Source organism: Leptonotus elevatus, chromosome 3 (assembly GCF_054856555.1).
Source record: "Leptonotus elevatus isolate MCC_2025b chromosome 3, RoL_Lele_1.0, whole genome shotgun sequence".
Taxonomy (NCBI): domain Eukaryota; kingdom Metazoa; phylum Chordata; class Actinopteri; order Syngnathiformes; family Syngnathidae; genus Leptonotus; species Leptonotus elevatus.
The window spans coordinates 28751157-28776647 of record NC_141241.1 but is presented as its reverse complement, the minus strand read 5'-3'; the positions used below and the strand labels follow the sequence as shown (position 1 = coordinate 28776647).

At 38.8% G+C, this 25491-nt stretch overlaps 1 protein-coding gene across 3 annotated transcripts; it reads left to right on the top strand.

Annotated features, from left to right (window-relative positions):
- On the top strand, positions 1 to 24275 carry LOC147178116 (USP6 N-terminal-like protein). Of its 3 annotated transcripts, none has more exons than XM_086071047.1 (14): positions 1 to 4944; positions 9280 to 9353; positions 11653 to 11738; positions 11867 to 11906; positions 13377 to 13457; positions 13556 to 13663; positions 14171 to 14280; positions 15502 to 15550; positions 18527 to 18647; positions 19379 to 19473; positions 19581 to 19646; positions 20266 to 20365; positions 21024 to 21176; positions 22290 to 22459. In XM_086071047.1, the coding sequence occupies exons 2-14, from the start codon at positions 9288 to 9290 to the stop codon at positions 22301 to 22303; spliced, it is 1089 nt and encodes a 362-aa protein (XP_085927173.1). In that variant the 5' UTR covers positions 1 to 4944; positions 9280 to 9287; the 3' UTR covers positions 22304 to 22459. The 3 variants fall into 3 exon arrangements, with proteins under 3 accessions (XP_085927173.1, XP_085927171.1, XP_085927172.1); XM_086071045.1 differs by having other exon boundaries at positions 5 to 4944; positions 22312 to 24275; XM_086071046.1 differs by lacking the exon at positions 9280 to 9353 and having other exon boundaries at positions 5 to 4944; positions 22312 to 24275.
- Positions 24276 to 25491: the final 1216 nt, after the last annotated feature.

Genomic DNA, 25491 nt, shown 5'->3' with positions numbered 1-25491 from the left:
GGGGCACCCTGGCGGCCCACAGGCCCCGAACCGTGTCGCCGGGCCCAGAGCGACGGACCGCGCCGGAGCGGCACCGCCCCGGACACCAGGGAGAGCCCCGCAACGCACTACCCCCCAAGAGACCCAGGGAAAGGCCAAGACGCAGCCGCCACCCAGCAGCCAACAGAGGGGCATATCCGCCCACGCCCAGCCAGGGGGGCAGCACCTATAGAATTAACCCACTGGCATGCAGTGAATCCGAATATTAACCCTTAGTGCCCATTGGAGGTGAATCTGCTCGATCCTGTTGGCAGAAGCTGAGTTCCTGACTATAAAAACACAACCATTAGTTACAAATTGCCAAATACAGAAACATCAATGTAAGTTATCACGAAGCGGTGGCTCTCGCTAACAGGCAGAATTAAGTAACCAGGTTCGATTAAAAGATTCTATATACGTAGACCATGTTTCTTTCTGAGGTTTTTTGTTGTCGGAGAAAGCTTTATGATATCTTTAGCTGAAACAGGCGGTTGGAGCGTACCCCTAAGTGTTGAAATTTGTTTCTTTATCATACTTTTAACTTGCAGATATGGTAAAAGAAATATAAAAATGTGTGTATTGGTACTTTTGTAATTTCTAGTGCCTTCCACCAGGCAGTCAGGGTGGCGGAAATCATTGGGGGTTTTAAAACAATTGTGTCGCTTAATCGATGATGTAATAAAGAGTAAATCTAAAAGTCAGAGGTTATTACAATCCTTCTGTTCTAGTTCCAGCCAACATTAAGTATCTCTGTTGGTTTGTGCCCATAGAATGATATATTGTAGCTGGTTAGCTATATAGTAGTGCATACAATTTGGTGCCTCTAGACCTCCTTTGGATTTACTTTTCTGAAGAGTAGATAGACTAATCTTTGCTTTTTTTTTATTCCAGTAAAATTTTGTAACGGCCGAGTCCAACAACTGGAACCAGTTAGATGTAGGTTTAAATTGAATCATTGAGAAAAAATAAATTTATTTTGGGTAAAACTTTCATTTTAATGGTGGCTATTCATCCTATTAAAGAAATGTCACTATAAATGCTATCTAGAAGTGGAGTAAAGTTTAAATGAATTAAATCAGTTAATTTAGGTGAGATTTTTATGCCTAAGTATTTTAAATTGCCTATAGGAAATGAGTAGTGTGGGTCCTGGCTTGCAGGCTTCCATTAATTTTCTATAATAGGTAGTAGTGTTGATTTTGTCCAGTTAATAGAATAATCTGATAAATGTGAGAATTTAGTTATTAAGATAAATACTTCCCCTAACGAAATAGCAGGCTTTTCTAAATAAAGTAAAATATCATCGGCATATAGATTAATTTTGTGTTCTGTTACCCCAGAGTGAATTCCTTGAATCCTTCTTTCCTGGCGTATAGCTAATGCAAGCGGCTCAATAAATATTGCAAATAATAAAGGAGATACTGGGCATCCCTGTCTTGTGCCTCTCTGTAGAGTAAAACTCTGAGATATAATCCCATTAGTAGTAACTGTAGCTTTAGGAGAATCATATAATACTGACAGCCAGTGAATAAATGACTTCCCAAAGCCAAATTTATTTAAAACAGCAAAGAGGAAGGACCAGTTAACTTTGTCGAAAGCTTTTTCTGCATCCAACGATATAATAACTGCCTTTTTATCATGCCGCTGTGACATGCTAATAAGGTTAAAGAGCCTAATAATATTATTCGTAGAGTGACGACCTTTAATAAAGCCAGTTTGGTCGCTATGAATGATTGCCAAGATTACTGTTTCTAGTCTAGATGCAAAAGCCTTAGCGATAATTTTAATATCAGTGTTAATTTGTGAAATTGGACGGTAACTTGATGGAAGGGTGGGGTCTTTTTCTGGCTTTAATAAAAGTTTAATTGCTGCTGTATTCATGTGTGGACGTATGTAACAATTTGTTTTAATTTCTGTTACTACTCTTAAGAATAGTGGAGCAAACATTAACCAAAAGTGCTTAAAAAATATAGCCGGATATCCATCCTGGCCAGGTGCTCTGCCATTAGGCATACTATCTAGAGCACTGTACAGCTCGTTTATAGTAAGTGGCGCATCTAACATATCTTTATATCCAGTAGTTAACTGAGGTATATTTAAGCTACTGAGGAATGCCTCAATATGCTCAGGGTTAGGCTTGTTAGTTTCTGAGTACAGGTTGCGATAATAGTTATAAAAAATGTGATTAATTTCTTCTGTTGATTGTGGGCATTCCCTAGTTGTCCCTTTAATAGCCGTTATAAAATATTTTTCCAGATTGCGTTGAAGTTGGTTTGCAAGAAATTTACCTGATTTGTTATTACATTCAAAGTTGTTGTATCTCAATTGTTATATTATAAACTCTGTCTTTTTAGATAGCATATCGTCTAACTGTATATTTGTATTTTGTAAGTCAGTCCATATTTGGTTATTTGGGTTTATTGCGTACTCCTCGGTCAGTTGTTTAATTTTATCTTCCAAGTCTTTTTCTAATATTTGATCCTGTTTCTTTTTACAAGATGAATATGATATAATTTTACCTCTAATTACCGCTTTCCCAGCTTCCCAGAGAAGAGATGGAGATAAGTCTGGAGAGTCATTTATTTCCAAAAAGTTTGCCCACTCTCTTCTTATAATTTTGTCAAACTCTGCGTCATTTAGCAGTGAGATGTTAAAACGCCATGTCGGGGGTGGTTTAAAGGTATAATCCATAGTCGGGTAAGGGAGACTGGTGCATTGTCGCTAATAATAATAGGATGTATTTTTGTACCAATTTTATCAGCAATAGAATTATTTGTAAGAAAAAAAATCTATTCTTGAAAAAGACCGGTGCACAGCGGAAAATAAGGTTCATTGCTGGTGGGGTACTGACAGTCAGATTTACATATTTATGAGCTCTGACTTTAAAAACTGACATCAAATCATTTGACCTGATGCTTGAAGCAGAGGTTTAAGGTCCAGTGGCTGGTCTTTTTTTTGTAATTATTATTATTAATTAGACATTTTGATTGATAGTCCAGTTTAAAAAACAACAACTTTTTGTTAATTCCAAACAGTCTGATAATCTGATTAAAAAGGAGGAAATACAACCAGAAATGACATAAGCGTACATGTCAGTTTTGCCGGAAGTACGTGGCGTATATATCCCATTAAAGCTTGTAACAAAAATAACTGCGGAATGAGTGTGAAAGGAGCCCTTATGGGTACAATCAGAAACACCATAATTAGCCCAGTTAGAGTGGGCCCCAGATGGGAGAACACTGGGTTGCCCATGTGGGTTTTAGCTAGGGCCCATATAAGGCCTAACTTGAGCCCATCTGGGCTTGCCCACATTGGGCCACCATGAAATCCCTGGCCAAAATTAACTGGCCCAGATGGGACCCATTCACCAGCATGGGCCCCACATGGGTGTGTTGGCAGGTTATAGCACAAAGAGAAAAATACCTGACATTACTAATTACAGGAAAAGCAAACTGGAACCTACTTATGAAGACGATTTAAGAAACAAGAGTACTAACAGCTAGCAGTAAGTAGACGGCTTCACGAGGGAGTCTGGCAATGGCAACTAGAAACAATATATTCCAGCAACCAGCTTCACTCACTCCAGCACTTATGAACCTAACTAACGATGATGACAACCTGGCGTACGCTGGAGACTGCTTATCTACTAGCCCTCATGACTGAAAGAAAAACGGAATAAATCAACACGCACCATGGATCACAACAACTGAATTTTACACAAGCCTGACATGAATGGACACAGCTGTGCTCGTATGCGGCTACTTGAATGCCTTCACTTTTTTCATGACTGTTGACTATCTGATCTGTTGTCATGTCTTAACCCTGTGTCGCAACAGTATTCTGGAAACAGAGTAGGGACATTATTATTTTTATTTTTTTGCCGGAAGACCCGCCCCGCTTGTGGCATATACCCCATAGGCAATTTAACTGGCCTCTTAATTTACAGTACACCATCCAATCAGAGCACCAAAACATACATTGTACATTTTCTTAGAATGAGAAATTAGCGTGAGCGTAATATTGGACAGAAATGTATGAGTCTCACGCTCAATGCATGAGTGATGACACCTCTGGATTAAAACCATTTGATTTTGGATCGTTGTAATTTGATTTGTGAGGATTATTTTGATTTCAAAATGTGATGAAATGTCATTTGACAATCTGTCTGGTTTGTGTGCTAGTCACAGGCAAAAGCAATACAATACACTGTTTGTTTACACCGTGTGTAGAGGAAGCATCCGCATTGTGTTGCATTGTGGATATATTAGAAATGCCTGGATGTTTGGAAATGTCAGTATGCTAACACTGTAGTAAAGTTATAGTTACAGTATTTTTAAAACAATTCTCGCCATACATACTGTATAATACAATAAAATGAAAAACAAACAGATGTCCCTTAGCTCCACCCCAACCTTTAGCAAGACGTATGCTACTTGGAATGATGATTGATCTTACAATAAAGAAGATAAGGTTAAACAAGACCACCCTTTAAAAACAGCTAATTTCAGCAATGCAAAATATACGGTTCGTAAAGTGTTCCAGATATGTTATTATTGTCTTTCCAGCACCGTTGCGTTCTTTCAGCATACAGGATTTGGCAATAAAAGAATTCAAGAGCCGTGCTTGGCTGCAGAAAACTGCCAAATTAGTTTTGAACTGCTCACACCCGATGGTGCCACGTAGTGGCGCTGTTCTAGCACCAGTCCTGCTGTTTTCGTTGAGTCGTGTGCACGCACGCGCACGCTCCTTGTGTGGGAGTGAGAAATGCGCCTGTGCTGTCTATCGAAATCTGGATGACAGCAGGCTATTGTTGTCAAGACATTTAGCCAGGTGCTTCGTGGTGTAGGAGTGACCCTCAACGAAGAATGACAAGAAAATTCGGAGTTGTGTTGCTGCCCGGATAGCATAGAATTTCAACACAAAAAAACGGTAAATACTCTACTCATTTTCCTCTTTGTGTATCTCCAAATACATCGCGGCGATTTGTATTGGTCACTGTGGTTTTGTTTACCACCAGAAAGCTTGTGTTCGTTCGTAGTGTATGAATCTTCGCGTCGATTTAAGATACGACGCCGGATCAGCATCAATAAGAATAAATGGCAGACTGACTGCCTGGTTTATGTATATTCTAACTAAAACGGTGAAGCTGCAGCTGCGCCTGCTGCTGATGCAGCAATATCAAACAATGTGGTTAACTAGGTTACAATAATGTACAATACAGTAGCTCTTATAATTGTTATCAGTATTAGTCTTATTTGTCAAAAAGGATGGGGAAAACGTTATTGATTCACGATTTTGATCTTTGTTTACAATTGTACAAATGTGTGACCAAAAAAAATATCTAAAATGGTAGCTTGAATAAATATATAAATAAAAATCTTAGTGTTTCAGACATTCACTGCAAAAAAAAAAAAAAAAAAGACCATGGGGTGGATCAAGAGATATAGTTTCATCTTACATCCTATTTCGGCCATATTCTTTCGGCTTTAAATTTATTTCGGTCAAATGCCGAAAATGGCTATTTTTGCCATTTGCAGCTGAAATTTTTCAGTGGCCGAATATTCGCTGCATCACTAGTTATTTTAATATTTTATACAAAAAATTTGACCATGCCTGCAGGGTTCACAAACTTTTGAGCAGCATTGTATGTATATGTGACTTCATAGTGCTACAGAAAAATATTAGATACAAAATCAAATTTAACTATTTACAATTTCACTTTTAATACTTCAGGTATTCCATTTTTTTCTCTTTTTCTCTTTATTAAACAGAATCCCAAAACAAAACAAAATATACATTAGAATAAATAAAACCCAAAAGAAAAATCATCCGGATAACTCATCTATAGTTAAGATTGGCTTTGAAATACTTAAGTTTGCTTTGGCGCTGATCTAGTTCTCTTCTAGGAGGGCCGATGCACAGTCTCCAGCATCAGCAGCAAAAATTGCACTAGACAAACTGGCAGCTTTGTTATTATTCGGATCAAATGCTTGTCTTTATTTTTTGTCTTGTCTTTTAATTTTTTGCAGGGAATGGGTACCACCTGTAGTCTACAGGGTGTTTATCGAGCAAGCTTGATAGGATTTCGCTGGCATCGGGCAGAATCCTCGTAAATCACAATTTGGCAAATTTCCTATTTTTTCAAAAATACATATTTTGGTTAGTCCACACATGTGGGTGTCCTTTTTATGAATTATTGACCAATCTGGCAAAATGGAAAAAGTATTTTTCTTTTGGGTGATGCAATGTTAGCGGTTAAAAAAAACAAGACATGTTTTTGGGGTCTTGTGAAAAGTTACATTTTTGGAGGTACAAGGTTTTGGCCCGAACCCAGCGATTTATTTTTACTTGCAGACTCTACACTGCCTGTGTATTGTCAATAAAATTGAATCCAATGGGAAAGAGGAGGTCAATGTGCTCTCCAACCTCCCCAGACATTTCACGATGCTGTCGCAGTCACGACTAAAGCACAGTCCACACCACACGAAGGACAACAAACACCACATGACCAAAAGGAAGAATAAAAAAAGACAAAAACTAAAAGAGAGCTATTGAAGATGGCTGCCAAGCCAGGGTGCCATCTTTCTTTATTTTGATATTTTTTGGACTTGAAACCACATTTGGTCGACATACTGTAGGCCCTAATCCAAGTATTTTCTTAACTACAAAAAAATTCAACACTACATGCTTTAAACCATTTTTAGCTACATTTACAATTATTTGAAACCAAATATTGGCCATTAATAGTTAAATAATAAAATGCTTTGTACTTTGAGTTTAATAAACAGACAGATAGACAGACAACCTTGCAACATGTGGTCATTGGGCGCCACCTGGTTCCCACTGTGAAATAAAAACTTAATACATTAAATTAATAAGTTAGACACAAATATATGCTATATTTGTAATGTTACGTTAGGGGGAAAAAATAACTGCCTCTAAGGTTCGAGAGTTTGCTGATTAATGAAAACTGCTTCAATGATCTAATAATTATAGTAATGCACAGTGCCATTTTGCAGCAATTCTAACGTTTTATGATTGAAAAGTCACTGTCACTCTTTGCAAGACTGTTTGATATGCTGCTAGACACTCAAGCACAATTGTCTGCCCCTAACCCTTCCTGCCTTGTTGTTCTCTCAGGGTCCTGTCAGTGTTCTTCCCGTTTTATCCCTTGTATTATTCCCCTGTTTTATATGTTGTATGTTTGCCTGTCTTCATAGCTGTTTGGCGTTATGCTACAACAACAACAAAGTGTGAGTTTTCCCATCTTGTGTCCCCACCCAAATCTTTGAAGTCCCTTAATGGACTTTGAAATTTACTGCTTAAAAAACCCTTTCCCAATTTTAAAGTGCTCTTGGGGACCAACAAAGATAATTCACAGCCTACTTTTTTGTCTGTTCCATTCCCTACTCAATTGGAGGCTCTTTTTATTGTCCTTAGTAAAACAACTGCTCTAGATCTGATCTTATCTGATCCCCTATAGGAGCTAAATTGCCAGGGGCTTTATTCCCCTGCCAGGGTCACCCATTCCAAACAGGTCATAGGCGAGGGACCAAACAAAGCACAGCTCACACAGTTACCTTTGAGTTGTGTCAGAAAGGTTCCAGGACTGTTGTCACAAAAGAAATATTTCAAATCCAAACTACAATTTTGACCCTTTAATGTGGGCCAGACTATGAAACAGCACACCTACAAAGAGATCCTATGATGTTTGCTTTGTTTAAGAGTTGTGGCAAGGCAACTCGTGGCTGCTTTGCCATGACAACGCGCCTGCTCAAAATGTCCTGAGCTGGCCGACAAGAATAACTAGCCTATGATTATTACTTGGCACTGTGAGTTTTTTCTCTTTCCCAAGCTCCCAAAGAGGTCATCAAGGTGACCTTTTTTGAAGACTATGGCGACGTCAAGGTGGCCACGATCAGAGATGACTGGGCTCCAAATTCAGCCCGGGAATTTGAGTTGGAGCTTCCCTCGATGCGCGCAAAGCCTTTTTTTTTTCTCCTGCCGTGTTCCAAAGTTATAAAAACAAAACAATAAGCAGTGAAAGTGAATTTAGGTCTCATGATCTCATCATTTTTGTGGTACAAACTGGAGTATGTTATGACGTTGACCTTCAAAGCACTTTAGGATGCCATGTTGATGCCTGCCTCACTAAACTTGGTATAAAAATGTTATTGTTGCACTTTCCACTAAATCAACAAAAGAAATCCTAGCCTATGGGTGACATTCACACAGAATCAACCAAGCCAACTACTGTAACTGTACTGAAATGGGAACCACTCTTCAAAAAGCTTAACATCAAAAATGGGTTATCTAGAAGCTCAGGAAAAAAAATCCAGCAACTTTATGTAACAAAGTGGTGCAGATATCCATGCAACAATAAGTAAGGCACACACCATCTAAAGGTGAAAATTTAAAATAAATGAATAAATAAAATTATTGTGCAGTTGAATGCAATAGTAGCAAAGTTTCATCAAAGGCAGTCAAATCACATACATGCATAGTGCAAATTATGATGACAAGCATCAAAAAAGTGTCCAACTCCTGTCAATTTAGAGAATGTCATATAATCAGATAACCATGACAAAATCTTCAAAACTGAACATGCAATTAACAGAGCTTACAACAATTAACCAATAACAGCAGTACTCAATAAAACATGAAATGAAAAATACCAGTTTTATCAAATCAAAAATATTGAGACAAAAAAAAAACCATCCATATCCCATCCTACAGTTGGATGTTTCCCATCTCCAACACAGCTGATATATGATCAGTTTATCAGCAATCTCTGCATAAGCCTGATAATGATCCTGTTGATTGGAATCAGCTTGTGTTGGAAGAGGGAAACCTCCAAAACTTGCAGGACTGCGGCCCTCCTTTGAAGGGAAACATTTGTAGTTTGTAGATTGGATTTGTAAATTCTTTTTTTACGGTGTTGTTTCACCGCTTCAAAAAATGACACACTCAAAGAGTACCGGTAATGTGTGTGCCAAAAGTGCTGTTGGTTGTTGTTTTTTAAAGTGGTCTTTGTTGTCTTGGTGCTATTAGTTTAATGTAGTAGCTGTAGTTTAATGAGTTACTGTAATAGTATAATACTGCTAAACACAGTGAACTGCATCAGTTACTTTGAAAGACAAAATTGGCATTATTACAGAATAATGGTGCTAAATGCAATTGTTTCTATTAATACATGAAGTCACAAAATTTGCTTGAGCCTCTTTTTTTTCTACCTCTAAGTTGCTTTTGTTTTCTTCTCTACAGATATTGACATGAAGAAAGACATTGAGACATTTATAGCTGAGGAACGAGCTGATATAATTTTTAAATATGCCACGGTGAGTCTGTGCTTAAAAGTATAACTTATTTTTTTTACTTAGTTCACATGAAATATAATCCAGCATTTACTATATTTAAGTTTAGACCGGAAAGGTCTACATATTTTTCTTTAAGTCATAGATATGTTCCTGGGAACCTTGGTTCACGACGCCTCTGTTCATGAACAAATCAGGTTATGAACAAAGTTTTCAGACAATTATTGCTTTGGTAGATGATGATGATGCTTTTCAGTTTGTGAACCGTCAGCATCCACATGGAATACTCAGCTGTGCATTTTCTCACAAACCATGAACGTTGTTACCTCCTTGTGTAGACGTTTTTCAAGTTCATATTTCCCCCCATTCTATCCTTACTCGAACAAGAACACCAGGATATTTGACCCCTCCACTTCAGGAAGTACTGTATTAGAAGTGTAATGTAAATCAGTTGAATTAAAATCACTGTATCTGTAATTAGTGTTGTTCCGATACCGTTTTTGGCCCCCGATACCGATTCCGATACCATACCGATACCTAAGTTGTTGTTTTTTTCTCAACATAAAAAAGCTGTCCTGCCATTGATTCAGAGCATTCAAGGGCCAATATATATATATATATATATATATATCTTAGCTCGGCATGCAGAGAACATGTCACACATCAGTGAATGTCGTGCATGAGCAAGACACAAGATGCTGCATCCAAAGTCCTATGTTAGTGTCAGAATTAATGGTATCGGCATGTTACTTGTTAGTACTCACCGATACCGATACCACTGTTTTAATGCAGTATGGGGGCCTCTGCCGATACCAGTATCGGTATCGGAACAAAACTAGCTGTAATGATATTACATTCTGATGGGAGATCTGAGAATAAGGAGTAAAGGTATTAGTTCAAATCGCAAATAATATGAAACAAACCTTAATATTCAATTAGTCTAAATAACTTATTGGAATACATGTCTTCAGATGATGCTGGTCATGCAGCAATGTTTGAACAATCACCATCGATGGATGGATGGATGGATGGATGGATGGATGGATGGATGGATGGATGGATGGATGGATGGATGGATGGATGGATGGATGGATGGATGGATGGATGGATGGATGGATGGATGGATGGATAGATAGATAGATAGATAGATAGATAGATAGATAGATAGATAGATAGATAGATAGATAGATAGATAGATAGATAGATAGATAGATAGATAGATAGATAGATAGATAGATAGATAGATAGATAGATAGATAGATGGCTGAACTTCTCACCCTATCTCTACGGCAGAGCCTGCAAACCCTACAGAGGAAATTCCTTTTGATCGCTTGTTTTCGTGACCTTGTTCTTCCCCACAACCCTCAGTTCATAACCATAGATCCATAAATCAGTAACATTTTCTTGAAGTTGAATTACTCATCAAGCTTCCTGGTAGGTTAATAGAAGCTAATGTAGAGATGAAAGATGGAAAATGAGGTTAAATTTAGCTCAATGTCTGACAGTCTGAGTGGTGGGGGTGTGTGGTGGAGGGGTCTGCTGTGTCTAGCCATAGCAACAGCTGTGAGTCACAGTCACACTTTGCACTGATTGACATTCACAGATTCCTGGCTAAATTCCTAGTGAGAGATTTCAACATTTACAATAGGAGCACAGCTGGAACGAAATAAGCTCACAGCATGATAGTGCTTGTCTATACTTTTTTTTTTTTTTACCTTCTCTTTTTTTTTTTTCTAAGTGCTTGTCTATACTAAATGCTTACCTTGTTTTGCATGTCTCCCGCTTACCCCCCTGTTCGTTAGATACCTCTGACAACATAAAAATTTGTTTTCCAAGACTTAAACTACAGTTGTGCACTTAAATGTACATACCTTTGGGTTATGTAAACTTATGATCACAAACTGTATATACTGTATGTACTTTTTTATGATTGTTATTTACCATAACATACAATTCCACTGTGTGGCAGATGCTGGATAGTACTTGTGAATGCAATTTACATCAGGTTTCATTTTGACAATCTCATGTTTAAATTAGATGATTGTAATTGCAAACCAATGTGATTTTTACTCTCTCAAACTAAATCAAGATTCATGATGAAACGATTTCGGAGGAAGTGGGAAAGCGTGCAGCCTTGAGTTTACTCACCATTATTGTGCCATAATGCTTAACCTTACAATTGCGCGGATTGGTCTGGGTTGAATTCTGCAAATTCCATTTCTACACTCCCCAGCCATCAGAAAAAATTCTTGATTTAACTCACAACAACCAATTAAACATTGATATATAACCTTTAACTATTGGTATGCATTGTTGTGTCCAGGGCAGACAGGGTGGGGTCGAGATTGACCCCTTCGAAGATGCTGACTACAACATCTATAAAGTTATTGATCGCCTTGGGTTCATGCAGTAAGTCCATTCTTGGTCTGTTGGCTGAGGCAATATCTTACTGTTACTGTGAGAAAAGAAAAGATTACTTCCAGTCGTTTTTATTTTAATTTTATTTTTTACTGTTTATTTATTTATTTATTTTCCAGTGAAGATGAACTACCTGCACCAACTGCAAATGAAGAAAAGGTACAATTTTGTGCACGTTTACAAGTTACCAAAACAAGGTAACCTTGACATAAGAAATATAGCTGGATCAAATTCACTAAAATTGCATGAGACTACCTGCCCTTTACGAGTATAGAGCCCATTGTGTCAAAGGCAGATAATAGCAGCACAACCATGCTGGTTGAGTAAGAGATGTGTGAAATTGAACACCTTCCCTCTGATAATCCTCTCTCTGATGTTACCACACACAAATTATCCGAATGAACAAAGCTGCAACGGCTGTATGAAGTTTTACCTTTGTAAACAAACTGGTTATGACAATTCCAGCCTCTGTGCCATGCTTGCCAACTCCGTGTTGTGAAAAATCGGTAGATTTTTTTCATCGGCGTGCTAGGGGGGCAAGGGGGGAACTGACCAGCGATTACTATTCGCCATTCGTCGAACTATGCACGGCAGATTAATATTTAACGACTGGCTAGGGGGCCGGCCACTGGCCCAAAATGGCTGTTCACAAAACTCACAAAATTACTAATTGGTGTCAGGATGTCTCTTTCATTATCCATCCGGCGTAACGTTGCTTGCTGCAGTCCCCTCCCCTGCAGCCTCCAACTGCTTTACCTCTGCTGTAACTTGGGCCGTCTACCAGGGGCTGGTATTCTGTCAGATACCTTGTCAGGTATGCTAATACCTGTATATCTGCCTCTATGTAATCTCCATCTGTAACCCTCATCCTAACCTCAACCTTAACACATAATCCGTTATGTCATTTCCTGCTGCGCATGACAGAATTGTGAGGTATGATACTCCAACGGGTAGGCTGTTTTGTCGGGAAATTATTACACTTCTACTGACCCATAATAAAGCCACCACACAGTTCCCATCCTTCTAAGCACTTGGTAACTTTGTACATATAATAAGACAAATAACAGCATAAATAAAGAATACAGTAAATCCTCGGCGTGGGTGGGGTTTTAATAATCTCTGAAAAATCCGCGATATAGTGAGGTTCAACCCAAGATAAACCTCATAATATAGGAATTTTTGACCCAAATACAAAGCCGCGATGTAGTGAATCCGCGATTAGTGAACCACGAAATTGCGAGGACAATTGTTTTGTTTAATCAAACTCTTGCTTCAGTTCCATGAGATTAACCTGCAAAAGAAAATGCTCCCCGAAGTTATAAAGTTCCTCCTCAAATAGCTTTAAATCGCAATTTTTAGCCCTATGTGTGTACGGTACATGAATCCATCCATATATGTAACCAGGAAAGACACTGTTTTATTTGATCAATGAAAGTGCATTCAGATCTCAATGTGCTTTTATTTGTCAAACTGGCATTACGACAAGCAGCCCATCGCTACATCGGCTTTTACGGTTACGCTTCTGATGTAGAAATTTGCGTGGAGACAATGTTAAAGGGACTACAGTAGTCGGAATGGTCATTCCTAATAATCAGTTGTTTATTTTATTTATTGTCTGTTTTTCCACAGCTAAAGCAACTGGAGGTAGACAGAGCAGAGAAATGGCTGAAGATGGTAAAGAAGTGGGATAAATACAAAAACAGTGACAGAGTGAGTAGCAGCCTATCCCGAAAATCTATGAATGTCCAATGACACAATTTCTGGTTTTGTATTTGCTACATGTACTCTCCTGGACATGATCCTGTCAGATGGTGAAACGGGTATACAAAGGCATCCCTGTGCAGCTTAGAGGTCGTGTCTGGTCTCTGATGTTGGACGTGGAGACCACTAAAATGGTCAATGAGGGCAAATACGAGGTAAACACAATAATAATAAGAATTATGTACAATGAGTGTGCTGTCTATTGATATTATCCTCCAGAACGGGGGAATGACTTGGAAACATGCCATGCTTGTACTATGTACTTGATTCATATCACTTGATATCACAACATATGATTTTTTTTTTAATACATTAACAATGAATTTGTGATTTTGCGTCATAAATATTTTGTATGATTCTGAAATCACTCATTCACAAAGCCAGCATTGTTTGTCAGGGACTCACATATTAGCAACAATTTGGTCCATTGTCTTTGCTGCAAAGCTGGGATGGTACAAATTGTGAAATTAAGTACTATACTAAATGCTCTTAAGCTGGTTACCTCGTGAAGTAAGTATTAATATGTCTTTTCATTCCATCACTTTTTTTCTTTCATAAAGCAATTGTGATCATTGTCACTTCATTAAGTTTTGGTTTTCATTCTAATATATGCGTATTTTAACCTAACCTAATCATAATGTCTTAACTGCTTGATGTCGCAGAAAATGAAGGAGCAAGCCAAAGTGTACTCATCTGAGATCAAACAAATTGACCTTGACATCAACAGGACCTTCCGCAATCATATCATGTTCATGGATCGCTTTGGAGTCAAGTAAGAGTTCAAATCTCTTTGTCGTCACAAAATATGAACGTAAATAGTGTGCCATATTTGTTGAGTTTGTTTTGAATTTGACCTATATAGTGACTAGGGGTGTGAATTGCCGAGTACCTGGCGATTCAATTCGTATCACGATTCATAGAACACGATTCGATTCGATGCCGATTAATCCCGATACAAATCTATAAATTGATTATTGCGATTTTTTTAACTAAAATTTAGAAAATACTAATCAGTAAACTTGTACATGTACACTGTAAGATTTGTATGAAAATGTATTTATCTGAAAATTCAGGCTTATAACTGAGCCTTAACAAACAGGTTGCAGTCTGTTTCATGTTTGAACAGAACTGAAATAAAATATTAAGGCTTAATGTTCCATTAATATAACATTCTTCCATGCTTAATGTGTGAATCCTAACCCTAAGCAAGATGTTTTGTTGAATATTCCCATAAAAAATTGATGTTTAAAAATCGATTTGGCCACATATCGAATCGATTCGAGAATTGCGCGCTGTAATGTCGCGATATATTGCCGAATCTATTTTTTTCTAACACCCCTCATAGTGACTGACATGTCACATTTCTTTGTCAATTACGTTGTTCATTAGAATTGTGTGTATTTTAATGCTGTGTGCTCACAAAAATACTGAAACCCTGATTTAAAAGAAAGAGAAGAACAACTGAAAATAAAAATAGTTGACAAGGGGTTGGGGCATGTCATCTTAACAATTTATTAACCTCACTGTGAACTAAGACAGAGAGCGAAAAGCAGGTTATGTCTTGGACGGGTGTCTGTAGAATCTGGTGCTCTACAACGTGATGTCATTGTAATAGATCGCAGGCCTATTTTGGAAGAGGCACTGGAAAGTATGGAGCAGCAAATAGTCTCTTGATTTAACTGTAAAATGTACGTTTCTATAGTAAAAACTGTTAGAGAGCATGAGCTCATTTCATTTAAGGGCTGTCTGTAGCCACTGTGTAGGCGATTGCCTTATTTGCCTCACTGTGGGTGAGAGTTAGTCCGATCTCGTGTTTTATGGTTTAGAAAGAAAGTATATATTGCAGATGTACGGTAGATGGCATATGTTGTACAAAACAATGACTTTATAAGTGATGTAGCTGCTGAAGAAGGAACAGTGGCTTGCAAGCATGAGTTATTTCTGACATGATGCCTTTGTTACTTTGAACCCGCCCTCCTTTTTTTTTTTGCAGACAGCAGTCTCTCTTCAATGTCCTGTCAGCATATTCAGCCTACAACACAGTAAGTGGCTGCTTTGCCTCATTACAAATACCACTCATGTACAAGTTGAACTTGGATTAAGATGATTAAAATCTATTTTAATTTTTTATTACACCTTCACTGTAAATATCTGCAACCCAGAAATGAATGGTGATGATGTTGTTACAATTTATTTAACATTTCATTATTTAATTATTTTTTTTTTTAAACATCCTTTTGCTTATTTGAGAATCTTTCAATTTAGAGGACAAATTACATCTGGCTGTTTGTAGTCATTTTTTATTTTATTTTAAATGAATAAATCAATTATTTTTACAAAAGATAAGCAGGTTTATGTTGACTGATTATTTTTGCAGTTTTTTTGCCATATTAAAATGTGATTTCCTCACTATAAACGCTACCAAAAAGTAACCATAGTTGAGGGTAGGAACGTAGATCGACTGGTAAATCGAGAGCTTTGCCTTTTGACTCAGCTCCTTCTTCACCACAACGGACCGATACAGAGTCCGCATCACTGCAGACGCCGCACCAATCCGCCTGTCGATCTCCCGCTCCATCCTGCCCTCACTCGGGAACAAGACCCCAAGATACTTGAACTCCTCCACTAGGGGGCAGGATCTCATCCCCGACCTGGAGGGAGCATTTTCCGACTGAGGATTTGGAGGTGCTGATCCTCATCCCAACCGCTTCACACTCGGCTGCAAATCGCTCCAGTGAGAGTTGGAGATCACGGCTAGATGAAGCCAACAGCACCACATCATCCGCAAAAAGCAGAGATGCAATGTTAAGGCCACCAAACCGGACCCCCTCAACGCCTCGGCTGCGCCTAGAAATTCTGTCCATAAAGGTTATGAACAGAATCGGTGACAAAGGACAGCCTTGGCGGAGTCCAACCTTCATTGGGAGCGAATCAGACTTAATGCCGGCAATGCGGACCAAACTCTGTCACCGGCCGGAAAGAGACTGAACAGCCCATATCAGGGGGCTCGGTACCCCGTCCTCCCGAAGCACCCCCCACAGGACTCCCCGAAAGACATGGTCGAACGCCTTCTCCAAGTCCACAAAACACATTTACACACTGGCTCAGGGTGGAGAGACGGTCGTTCAGTAACCAGAAGGTCGGCTGTTCGATCCCTGCTCTCCCCAAATCATTTGTCATTGTATCCTTGGGCAAGGCACTTCACACATATTGCCTCCAGTGCTACTCACACTGGTGTATGAATGGTGCGAATGTTTGGTGGTGGTCAGAGGGGCCGTAGGCACACACTGGCAGCCTCGCTTCCGTCAGCCTGCCCCAGGGCAGCTGTGGCTACTTAAGTAGCTTACCGCCACCACAGTGGGGATGTGTAAGTGCATGAATAATGTATCCGTTATATTGTAAAGCGTCTTTGAGTATCTGATTAAATAGAAAAGCGCTATATAAATCTGATGCATTATTATTATTATTATTATTATTTAGACTGGTTGGGTGAACTCCCATGCACCCTTGATGACCCTGCCGAGGGTGTAGAGCGGGTCCACTGTTCCACGGCCGGGATAAAAACCACACTGACGGACCCTCCTCTCCAGCACGCCTTAATAGAGCTTACCAGGGAGGCTGAGGAGTGTGATCCCTTATACTGATCTGAATATATGACTGGATAGCCGATAGGCCAAGACTTTTGAAGCCGTGAGGCCGCCATATTGCTCCTCCCAAGAAACGTTTTCTTGGCATACAATCCTATATGTTTACAGTATTGAAATTGGAGAACATTTGAGACAGTACTTAGTAGAAACAGCATGATTTATGATGTTTTAAATTTGTTAAACATAAACAAGAGGACTTCAGACATTTTACAACTTGCCTTAAATACCATGTATAAATGATATGCTTAATGATGTTTACAGGAGTTAAAGTTGTATATTTTTTTATTAAAGAATTATAACTGTAATAAAAAAAAAAAGATGCCTCTGCCAAATCTAATATTGGGGTCTAAGGAACTGAGCGATAAAAGAAAAAGGGGGTGTTCAAAGCAGCACATACAGTCCCCACTTGTTAAGTTTTTTTTTTTACTTGTTAAAAAATAGTGACTACCCCGCCACAACCCCCCCGCCACACCCCCCACCCACCCAGCCTCACGGCTCTATAATCTGTAGTATACTGTATAGTTTACACAGTAGTCTGTTCGCGAGATGGGAGGAGCAAGATGGCCTCCTTGTCGCTTGCACGTGTGTGTATGGGCTATCGGCTATCCAGTCATATATTCAGATCAGTGGATCCCTCTGTAGTTGGAACACACCCTCTGGGCCCCTCCTTAAAGATAAAATATAATCATATACGTGCCAATAGTTAACTATGAAAGGACCCTTTAAATGTTTAAATGAAAAAGAAAAATTATCACTCTTTTTATGTACATTATTGCTCTTTTTCTGTTAGCCTAGTGGTCAACAGGGTCTAACTGAAGTAGTAAAGGGCGTATGAAATGGTATTTGCGGTCAAATTGATTAACGATTCGACAGTATTGTACGTATGCCTCCTCCTGCCACATATCTTGTCCGATTCAAACCATTCCAACTTAAAGTCTCACGTTCGATGGTTTGACAAAACCATTAAATTATGTGTTTCAGATCAGCGTTAGCTCTTGACCATTCACACAGGCATTTCATTCTCTCGTTAGTTTGTTATTATTAAGGAGGGATTTTGGGCATGACTACAAAAGTAAAACGTTTTGTTCATTATGATGAAGCTATTCCCGTATAGTGTTAAAGTACTGCCTGTGTCGCCCATGAGAATTAGTAACATATGTTGTAAGCAAGCAAGGAGAGGAAGAGGATGTTAGGAATTAATTGCAGTTCAGCTGTTGGCTCTAACGGCTATGCACAATGGCACAAATACAGTACACACAGAATTTGGTCATCCTGAAGCTTTGCTGCTCTGTCACCATCAGGCAAGTCATAAGCCAAAAGCTGTGCAAACTCCACTATGTAATTGTTTTCACCTTGTCCTGTGGTCTGCAGGAAGTAAGCTATTGCCAGGGCATGAGTCAGATTGCTGCGCTTTTGCTCATGTACATGAACGAGGAAGACGCCTTCTGGGCTCTGACACAGCTGCTGACCAACCAGAAACACGGCATGCATGGTGAGCTTGTGTTTTGAAGATGACGCATGCTTTTTGAGAGCTTGTGCTCCTAAGAATAGCAAATACTGTAGTCATTTCGCAGTTTGTTGTATGTTGTCTTGAGGTGTGCAGGGCAGTACAACTTCCTGTTTGGTGGGCCGGTATTGCACTTTCAAACATGGGTCAGTGTAGGACTGCGACTTGCAATTATTTTAACAATATATCAATTATTTTATTTTATTTGATTCGAACACGTACTAAAAAAATATATATAAACAAAAAAATGTCATACAAAGTGTTCGGTTTGAGAAGGGGCAGAAAGATGCCAAAGCTTTTTGTCGATTAATTGATTAATCAAATATTTCAAATTGACGGTGCAGAAAATGCACAAAATAAATTAATTATGATTCAGTTATTGGTTTAGTCCATAACATGTCGGAAAATGGGCATAAATATTGATCATTGTTTTCCAAAGTAAAAACACATATTTGATTTTCATTCAACATAAAGATAATCGGTATGCTTTCATGGAGGACTACAGAAATCGTAGAAAATGTATTGTTAAAAAGCTGAAATTCCGAGGATTTGGACAATCAAAAAACTAATCTAAACGGTGACTCAATTATCGATTTATTTGATAATTAATTAGTTGTTGATTAATCAATTAATCATTGCACCTCAGTGTAAATTAAAAGTTTATCTGCTGTCTTTCCCACAACGTCACCTCCCCAACGTTACCCCCTCTCTTGCAGGATTTTTTGTTCCTGGGTTCCCCAAACTTCAGCGATTCCAGGCACATCATGATCAGATCATTTCCAAACTTATTCCCAAACTAAAGAAACATATGGTGAGACCTCAGTGTTGCGTAACCTGCGGAACATCTGTAAAACAGTGGAGTGTACAATTGTATTTCATTCAAGATTATTGGTTTACCATTCATGTGTTTCTCTGCAGGACAAGGAACAGATGTCTGCTGGCATTTACAGTACTAAATGGTTCTTACAATGTTTCATTGACAGGGTGAGTAAATTGACCAAGATACACACAAGATGGACAATAGTATCCAGACAAACTTAGGAACCCAATCTAAGAGTTGGACTAAACCCCTTATTTTGCCGAGAGTCTTACTTCCTTAGTATTATTTATTTATTTATTTATTTATTTCAATATGTTTGGTACTTTGAGTTTCTACAAAACAGTGTGGCTACAGTTTGAAAGCCTTGTAAGAAAGAGAATTCTAATTTTGAACAAGAAGAGGAATAGTGAGCCTTCAGCTCTTCAAAGCTAAACTTTTCCAGTGGTCCATTACAAAATTTCTTCAAAATCACATCAGGCTAGCTGTTTTTTTGTTTGTTTGTTTTTTACTTTAAGCAAAACCCAGTGACTTTTTTATGTCTGGAATATTGCATCAGAAGCAATATGAACTGTTCAGCTAGCCCAAACAAAAATTTAGGCTCACAATCCTGTGGTGGAGGTTTGGCACCTTTGGGCCACTGTCAGCGCTTCTCTTTCCCACCGAGTTGTCTCTCTGCTTAGATTAGGTCTACGGGCCTCTAAAACAAAATTAAACAAATGGCCTAATTTTGGCCAGAAGTAGATCCCACATATTAAAGTCATAGTGATGATAAGGTTTTTGCAGACGCCGTTTACTTTGACCCTTCGCCTATGGGATGTTTTCATCCTGGAGGGAGAGAGGCTCCTCACCGCCATGTCTTACGCCATCTTGAAGATACACAAGAGTAAGATCTCAAACATATCGGCCATTATTATTGTGAGCATTTTAACACACTCTTACACATAACAGATTGTTTAATCTTCACTTCTTACTTATTATTCTATCTACCGTATTTAACTCATTCACTCCTAGCTATTTGCACTGAAGCAACCCCCTTTGCTCCCGGCTGTTGTACTGGATTTTAACCGATTTTGAAGGTCCACGGAATATTCTGTTCTATTGCTATAAAAACATGGAACCTACCAAAAGAAAGATTAGAGTCTTTTGTTTCATCAGGAAAAAAAGTATATTTGTATGTGTTTCCATTTTCGCAGCATTTAGCATTAGAATATAGCTAAGTTTCATCAATATTCACATTCCTGGTGAAAACACTGACAAAAAGAGCTTTTTGCAAGATGGCCTTGGCTGTTTTTTTGTAATAACAATTGTTTAAGTCACCTCTTCATGTCAGAAGCTGCATCAAAGCCTTCTGTATGCTCTTGCATTTAAAAACTTTTTTTTATTTCAGGTTCGTCCTTCCGAGTTAGAGCATTTTATCTAGGAAAAGAAAAAAAAACAAGTCAGCTGAAACTAATGTTACAGATCACTTTGAGGTATCATAAAGAACACAATGTTATTGTACCATTTTGTATGATCTTATGCGTGAATGTCTGTTTGCACAGAGCGTCTCTTGAAGATGTCCTTGGAGGAGCTTCGAGAGTTCCTGTTGGAGCGGATTGCGCAGACTTTTTTTTACAGCGACGACATAGTCATTGAACAGCTACAGGCCTCCATGGTTGAACTGAACAAGTTGAAGCTGGATCTTCCTCCCCCAGGTACATAACTACGCAACTCAATACTGTATGCTTCCTGATTGTGTTTTTTTTTTTGTGCGGCAACAACCAATCCACTGAGCATTAAAGCATGTTATCAACCTAGTAATGCTTTCGCCATCATACTCAAAGGACAGCACATGACTGGCATACAGGGCCGGCCGGCGCTAGCCATTTTGGTGCCCTAAGCATAAATGCATCCTTGACAGAAATTAATAATGAATTAGTATTTGTCAGTTTTGCTTTATTTTTTCAAAATAACTTTTTAATATTAATGTTTCACAAACTTTGACAAAAATAAGAGATAAATAATAGTAATTCTTCTTAAAAGTCTTTATAAACCATTAACAATGGCACCAAATACTCAAATAAAACGAAATAATTAAAAAATAAATAAATAAATGCCAATGCTATCAACAAATAAACATTGAAAAAAGCATTTAATTTCACACAATATAGGCTCCAGAAGAGGACCGAAAATTTACCTGGGAGAAAAACCATCGATCCCGGCTACGCACTGGGCGCTCTGGGGAGGCCTCGACTTGCCTTTAGCTCCGTGAACGTGGAATAATTTATTTAATTTCACTCAATATGGACTCTAGGAGAGGACCGCAAATTTACCGGGGGACGAACCAGCGATCCGGCTATGCACTAGGCGCTCTCCCCCACCCCCTTCCAGGCGCTCTCGCCTCGACTTGCCTTTAGCTCCGCGTACGTCCAAACAATTTATTTAATTTCACTAAATATGGGCGAAAGAAGAGGAACACAAAATGTATGCTTTACAAATGACTTGAGTTTACTTTTATTTTAAATACAACATACTGATATTATAATTACTATTATTATGATTTTTTACAAGCTTAATTTTTTTGGGGGGTGCCCCCCCAGGCAACTGATACCCTAGCGTATGCCGAGCGTCGTGTCTGCTGGCATAGACACAACCATTCACATTCACATCTTTTGGCAATTTAGACCCTTCAGTGAACCCAAAATAGATCCTTGTTAATTGTGGCAAGAAGCTGGAGTAGTTACGTGGAAAGACTAACCTGAGGCCACACATATTTGACCTGAAAGTTTTTTTGTTTTGAGTGCTAACCAATAGTTTCCATTTAACAGCATTATCTACCTGATTTCTCAGGGAAGCCTGAAGAGTTGCCACGTAAGCCTTTGGGCCAGGAGCTGCCGGTGCTGCTGTGTCCACTAGAGCCATCCAGAGGAAAGTGCTCCTCAGCCAGTGGTTGTGCCAAAGCAGGACTAAGCTTCCACATCATATCCAACCAGCCAGATTCTATATCCCCAGACCAGAGCCCCTCCAAAAACCTCAATGATCTACGTTCTGTTAATGATGATGAGGTCCTTCTTCCCTCCCCAGAACCCATTATTATCCATAACCAAGCTCTGTTCACCTCAGATGACTTCCCACTTACTGGGCCACCACCTTACCAGCCCCCAGAGAACCAAACACCCAGAACTGCTGATCGGCTCTCACAGTCATACGAGTGGATGGTTGAGATGCAAGCTGACAACTCAGGACTCCCAGATATACACTCTACAGACAACCTCAATCCTCCGACCATTAGCACTGACGGATCCTCCAACAGGGTCCTGAGGACTCTCTCGGCTCCCATAGTTCTTGCTCAGTCAGAAAGTGAGACAACAGCAGAGATAGCGGAAGGCAGTTCCCTAGTCCAGCTGTCGGATTCTCTGTCCTCCAATAACACCCTGAGTCAGGACCACTCCTGAACCCTTGGTGAAAAAATGCCCATTGTATGATTAATACCAGCTCATTAGTACTCTTCGTCAGAGGTGGCACATCCAGGTCTACAAAGTAAAAACCCTGCCACAGTTTGGCTTTAGCTTTAGGTGCTAGCTAGCTCCCATGATGCTCGTTTACCTGCTAGGGCGCTAGCTAGCTAGCACCAGGGGCTAAAGCCAAACTGTGGCAGGGTATTTACTTTCTGAACCTGGATTTGCCAGCTCTTCATGTGCGGTAAATGTTGACAACCTTGTGCACGTGCTTTGCTCTGTGAAAGGGACAGCATCATTCACGTTCTGCTGTGCTACTCCCTATAGAGTAAAAATACCACTTTTTGTTTTATTTAAACGTTATTTATCTAGGTGAGCCAGGTGATAACATTTACAGTACCGACATGCCAATATGCAATGTCTTAAAAACTCAGCTCTGTACCGTGAAGCAGAAGGAATACACAGGGTTGACTTACACCAAAGGTTTGCACTTACAGACACTGAAGCTAAGGTAGAAGCTATCCAAACAGAAAACATGTAATCAGTTAACTTCTGATTTGCTTATAAGAAAAAAGATTTTTGCACAGATGCACAACAAAACAAGAGAGACGTACCCTGCAGGTCAGTTTTACAGTGTCAGGTTTGCTGCTTAATGATCAGTGGTGGCTTGTCAATAGAGGGCGCTAGAGCTGAGTTAAAAAAAAAGAAGAAGAAAAAAAAGGATGGTTAAATATTTTAACAAAAAACCCACTGCAAAATATGTATATCTATTTGTAGTTTGAGTATGCATTTATTGACGAATAAAGTTGATTTGTTTCTGTCTCAAACGATGACACACATACAGCGCAAAAGATTAATTGATTGATTTTTATTTGGTGATGACAGAACACAATCAAACTTCCAATCACTCAGTCTGGTACTACCGAGAATAAAAACACAATAAAGCCAGAGGGCTTATTTCCATTGTGGTCATTGAAAGCTCCACCAGCACACCACAGTTCATATGTATTAATCATAGGATTATAATCAGTTGTTATTAGGGGTCTTTGAGGAGACCCACTGGTTGTAATGCACTTGCTCTTTTGTGCAAACCTCTGGGATGTAACCTGTGCTTGATATAAATTTGATCATTCGTCTTTAAGAGTCCAAATTTCAAAGTGTTTATTGTCCCATGAAGGTCATTGAAATCAATCAGAGGTTGAGATGAGAGGCCTGAAACGTGGCAGAATTGCAATAAAAAATATTTTTATTTATTTTTTTCGTGAAAATCTGGTGCTGATTAAGATCCAAGACAGATTGTGGAATTGAGTCATAAGATAATGTGTCTGGCAATAAATAAATAAATTTAAAATGTAATCATTCCAGTTTCAGGACCAATCATTGTTTTCCCAAATACATTGTTTCAAGGGGTTGCGTTGCTTTCTATTGATTGAACATTGTAAAATGGCTTATATTTCTGTTGACACTGCACTCACTTATCATTAGAAAAATAGAAGAGTTGTGTAATATGATAACTGCATAAACATCTAGCATTTGTTTTCTGACTTTCTCACAATCATAAACATTTATGTAATGTGGGTATTCACTTTTAATTTATGTTAGGCACTCAGTCTGGCAAGATTAGTTTTTAAAAGTTAGTGATTTGGGTAGGTCTTTGGATACTTGATTTTCATTAATACATATCATTTTAAAAGATAATTTACTACAGTCGAAAGTTGTAGTCAAAAAATGTCTTCAAAGGTGTTCCCATGTGGGAGTTAAAAAAAAACTTCTATAGTGAGTCCCCACTGATCCCTCAATACGAGGGAGGAGTGATTGGAGATGAATGATTTATTTGTTCAGTATTTGATCAAACCTAACTGACAGACATTCCGAAAACACCTTCTTCTCCAACATGCAATCTCTTTTTGAAGATTTCCACTCTTAGTATTCATAATGTGTTCATAACAAACTAGGATTATTTCCATAGCAAATTGTAAACTTTAGAACCACATTAAGCTTTGTCGTAATTATGTTTCAAGAAGAAAAAAAGTCAAACAGAGGCATCACTCTTTTGAGACTGAATTATTTTTTTCTAGTCTTGAAATATTTTAAATGGAATAAAAGTTGCAAAACGTTTTCTTGCCATGATACCTTTTTGTACCGATATTAGGCCTTATTTGAAGCAATATTGCTTCCTCTTTGGTCATTATGAGTTAAACACAGGACACAGAATTCGGGGGGGGGGGGGGGGGGGTGTTGAACTAAAGACCTCGGGCCATGGTGAGCTGGCTCACTCTTAAAATCCTAGTGAAAATTTTTCCTCACCTTCCTTTTTTTACTCAGTAATTTATTGTTATACTCTTAGCTCGATTCCATCAGTACTGTACTTGGATTGTTTAATGCATTAAGAACTTGAAATGGTTCATATGCACTATAGTTCCCCCCCTCAACATTGCGTATTCCCTCGTAGTTGTAACAAGGATGTTTAGATTAGTAGTGGACAAGTTAGGACCCTTAGCAGACCTTTTACCGTTTTTAAGACAGAGAGCAGCGCAGCCTTGTGCTTAAAAATGGTTAAAAGCTCTCATCG

Coding starts and splice junctions, on each gene's coding strand:
- LOC147178116 (XM_086071045.1), top strand. CDS start 9,288: ATGAAGAAAGACATTGAGACATTTATAGCTGAGGAACGAGCTGATATA. Junction 13,458..13,555: donor AATACAAAAACAGTGACAGA/GTGAGTAGCAGC, acceptor TGATCCTGTCAG/ATGGTGAAACGGGTATACAA. Junction 19,647..20,265: donor TACAATGTTTCATTGACAGG/GTGAGTAAATTG, acceptor AGGTTTTTGCAG/ACGCCGTTTACTTTGACCCT.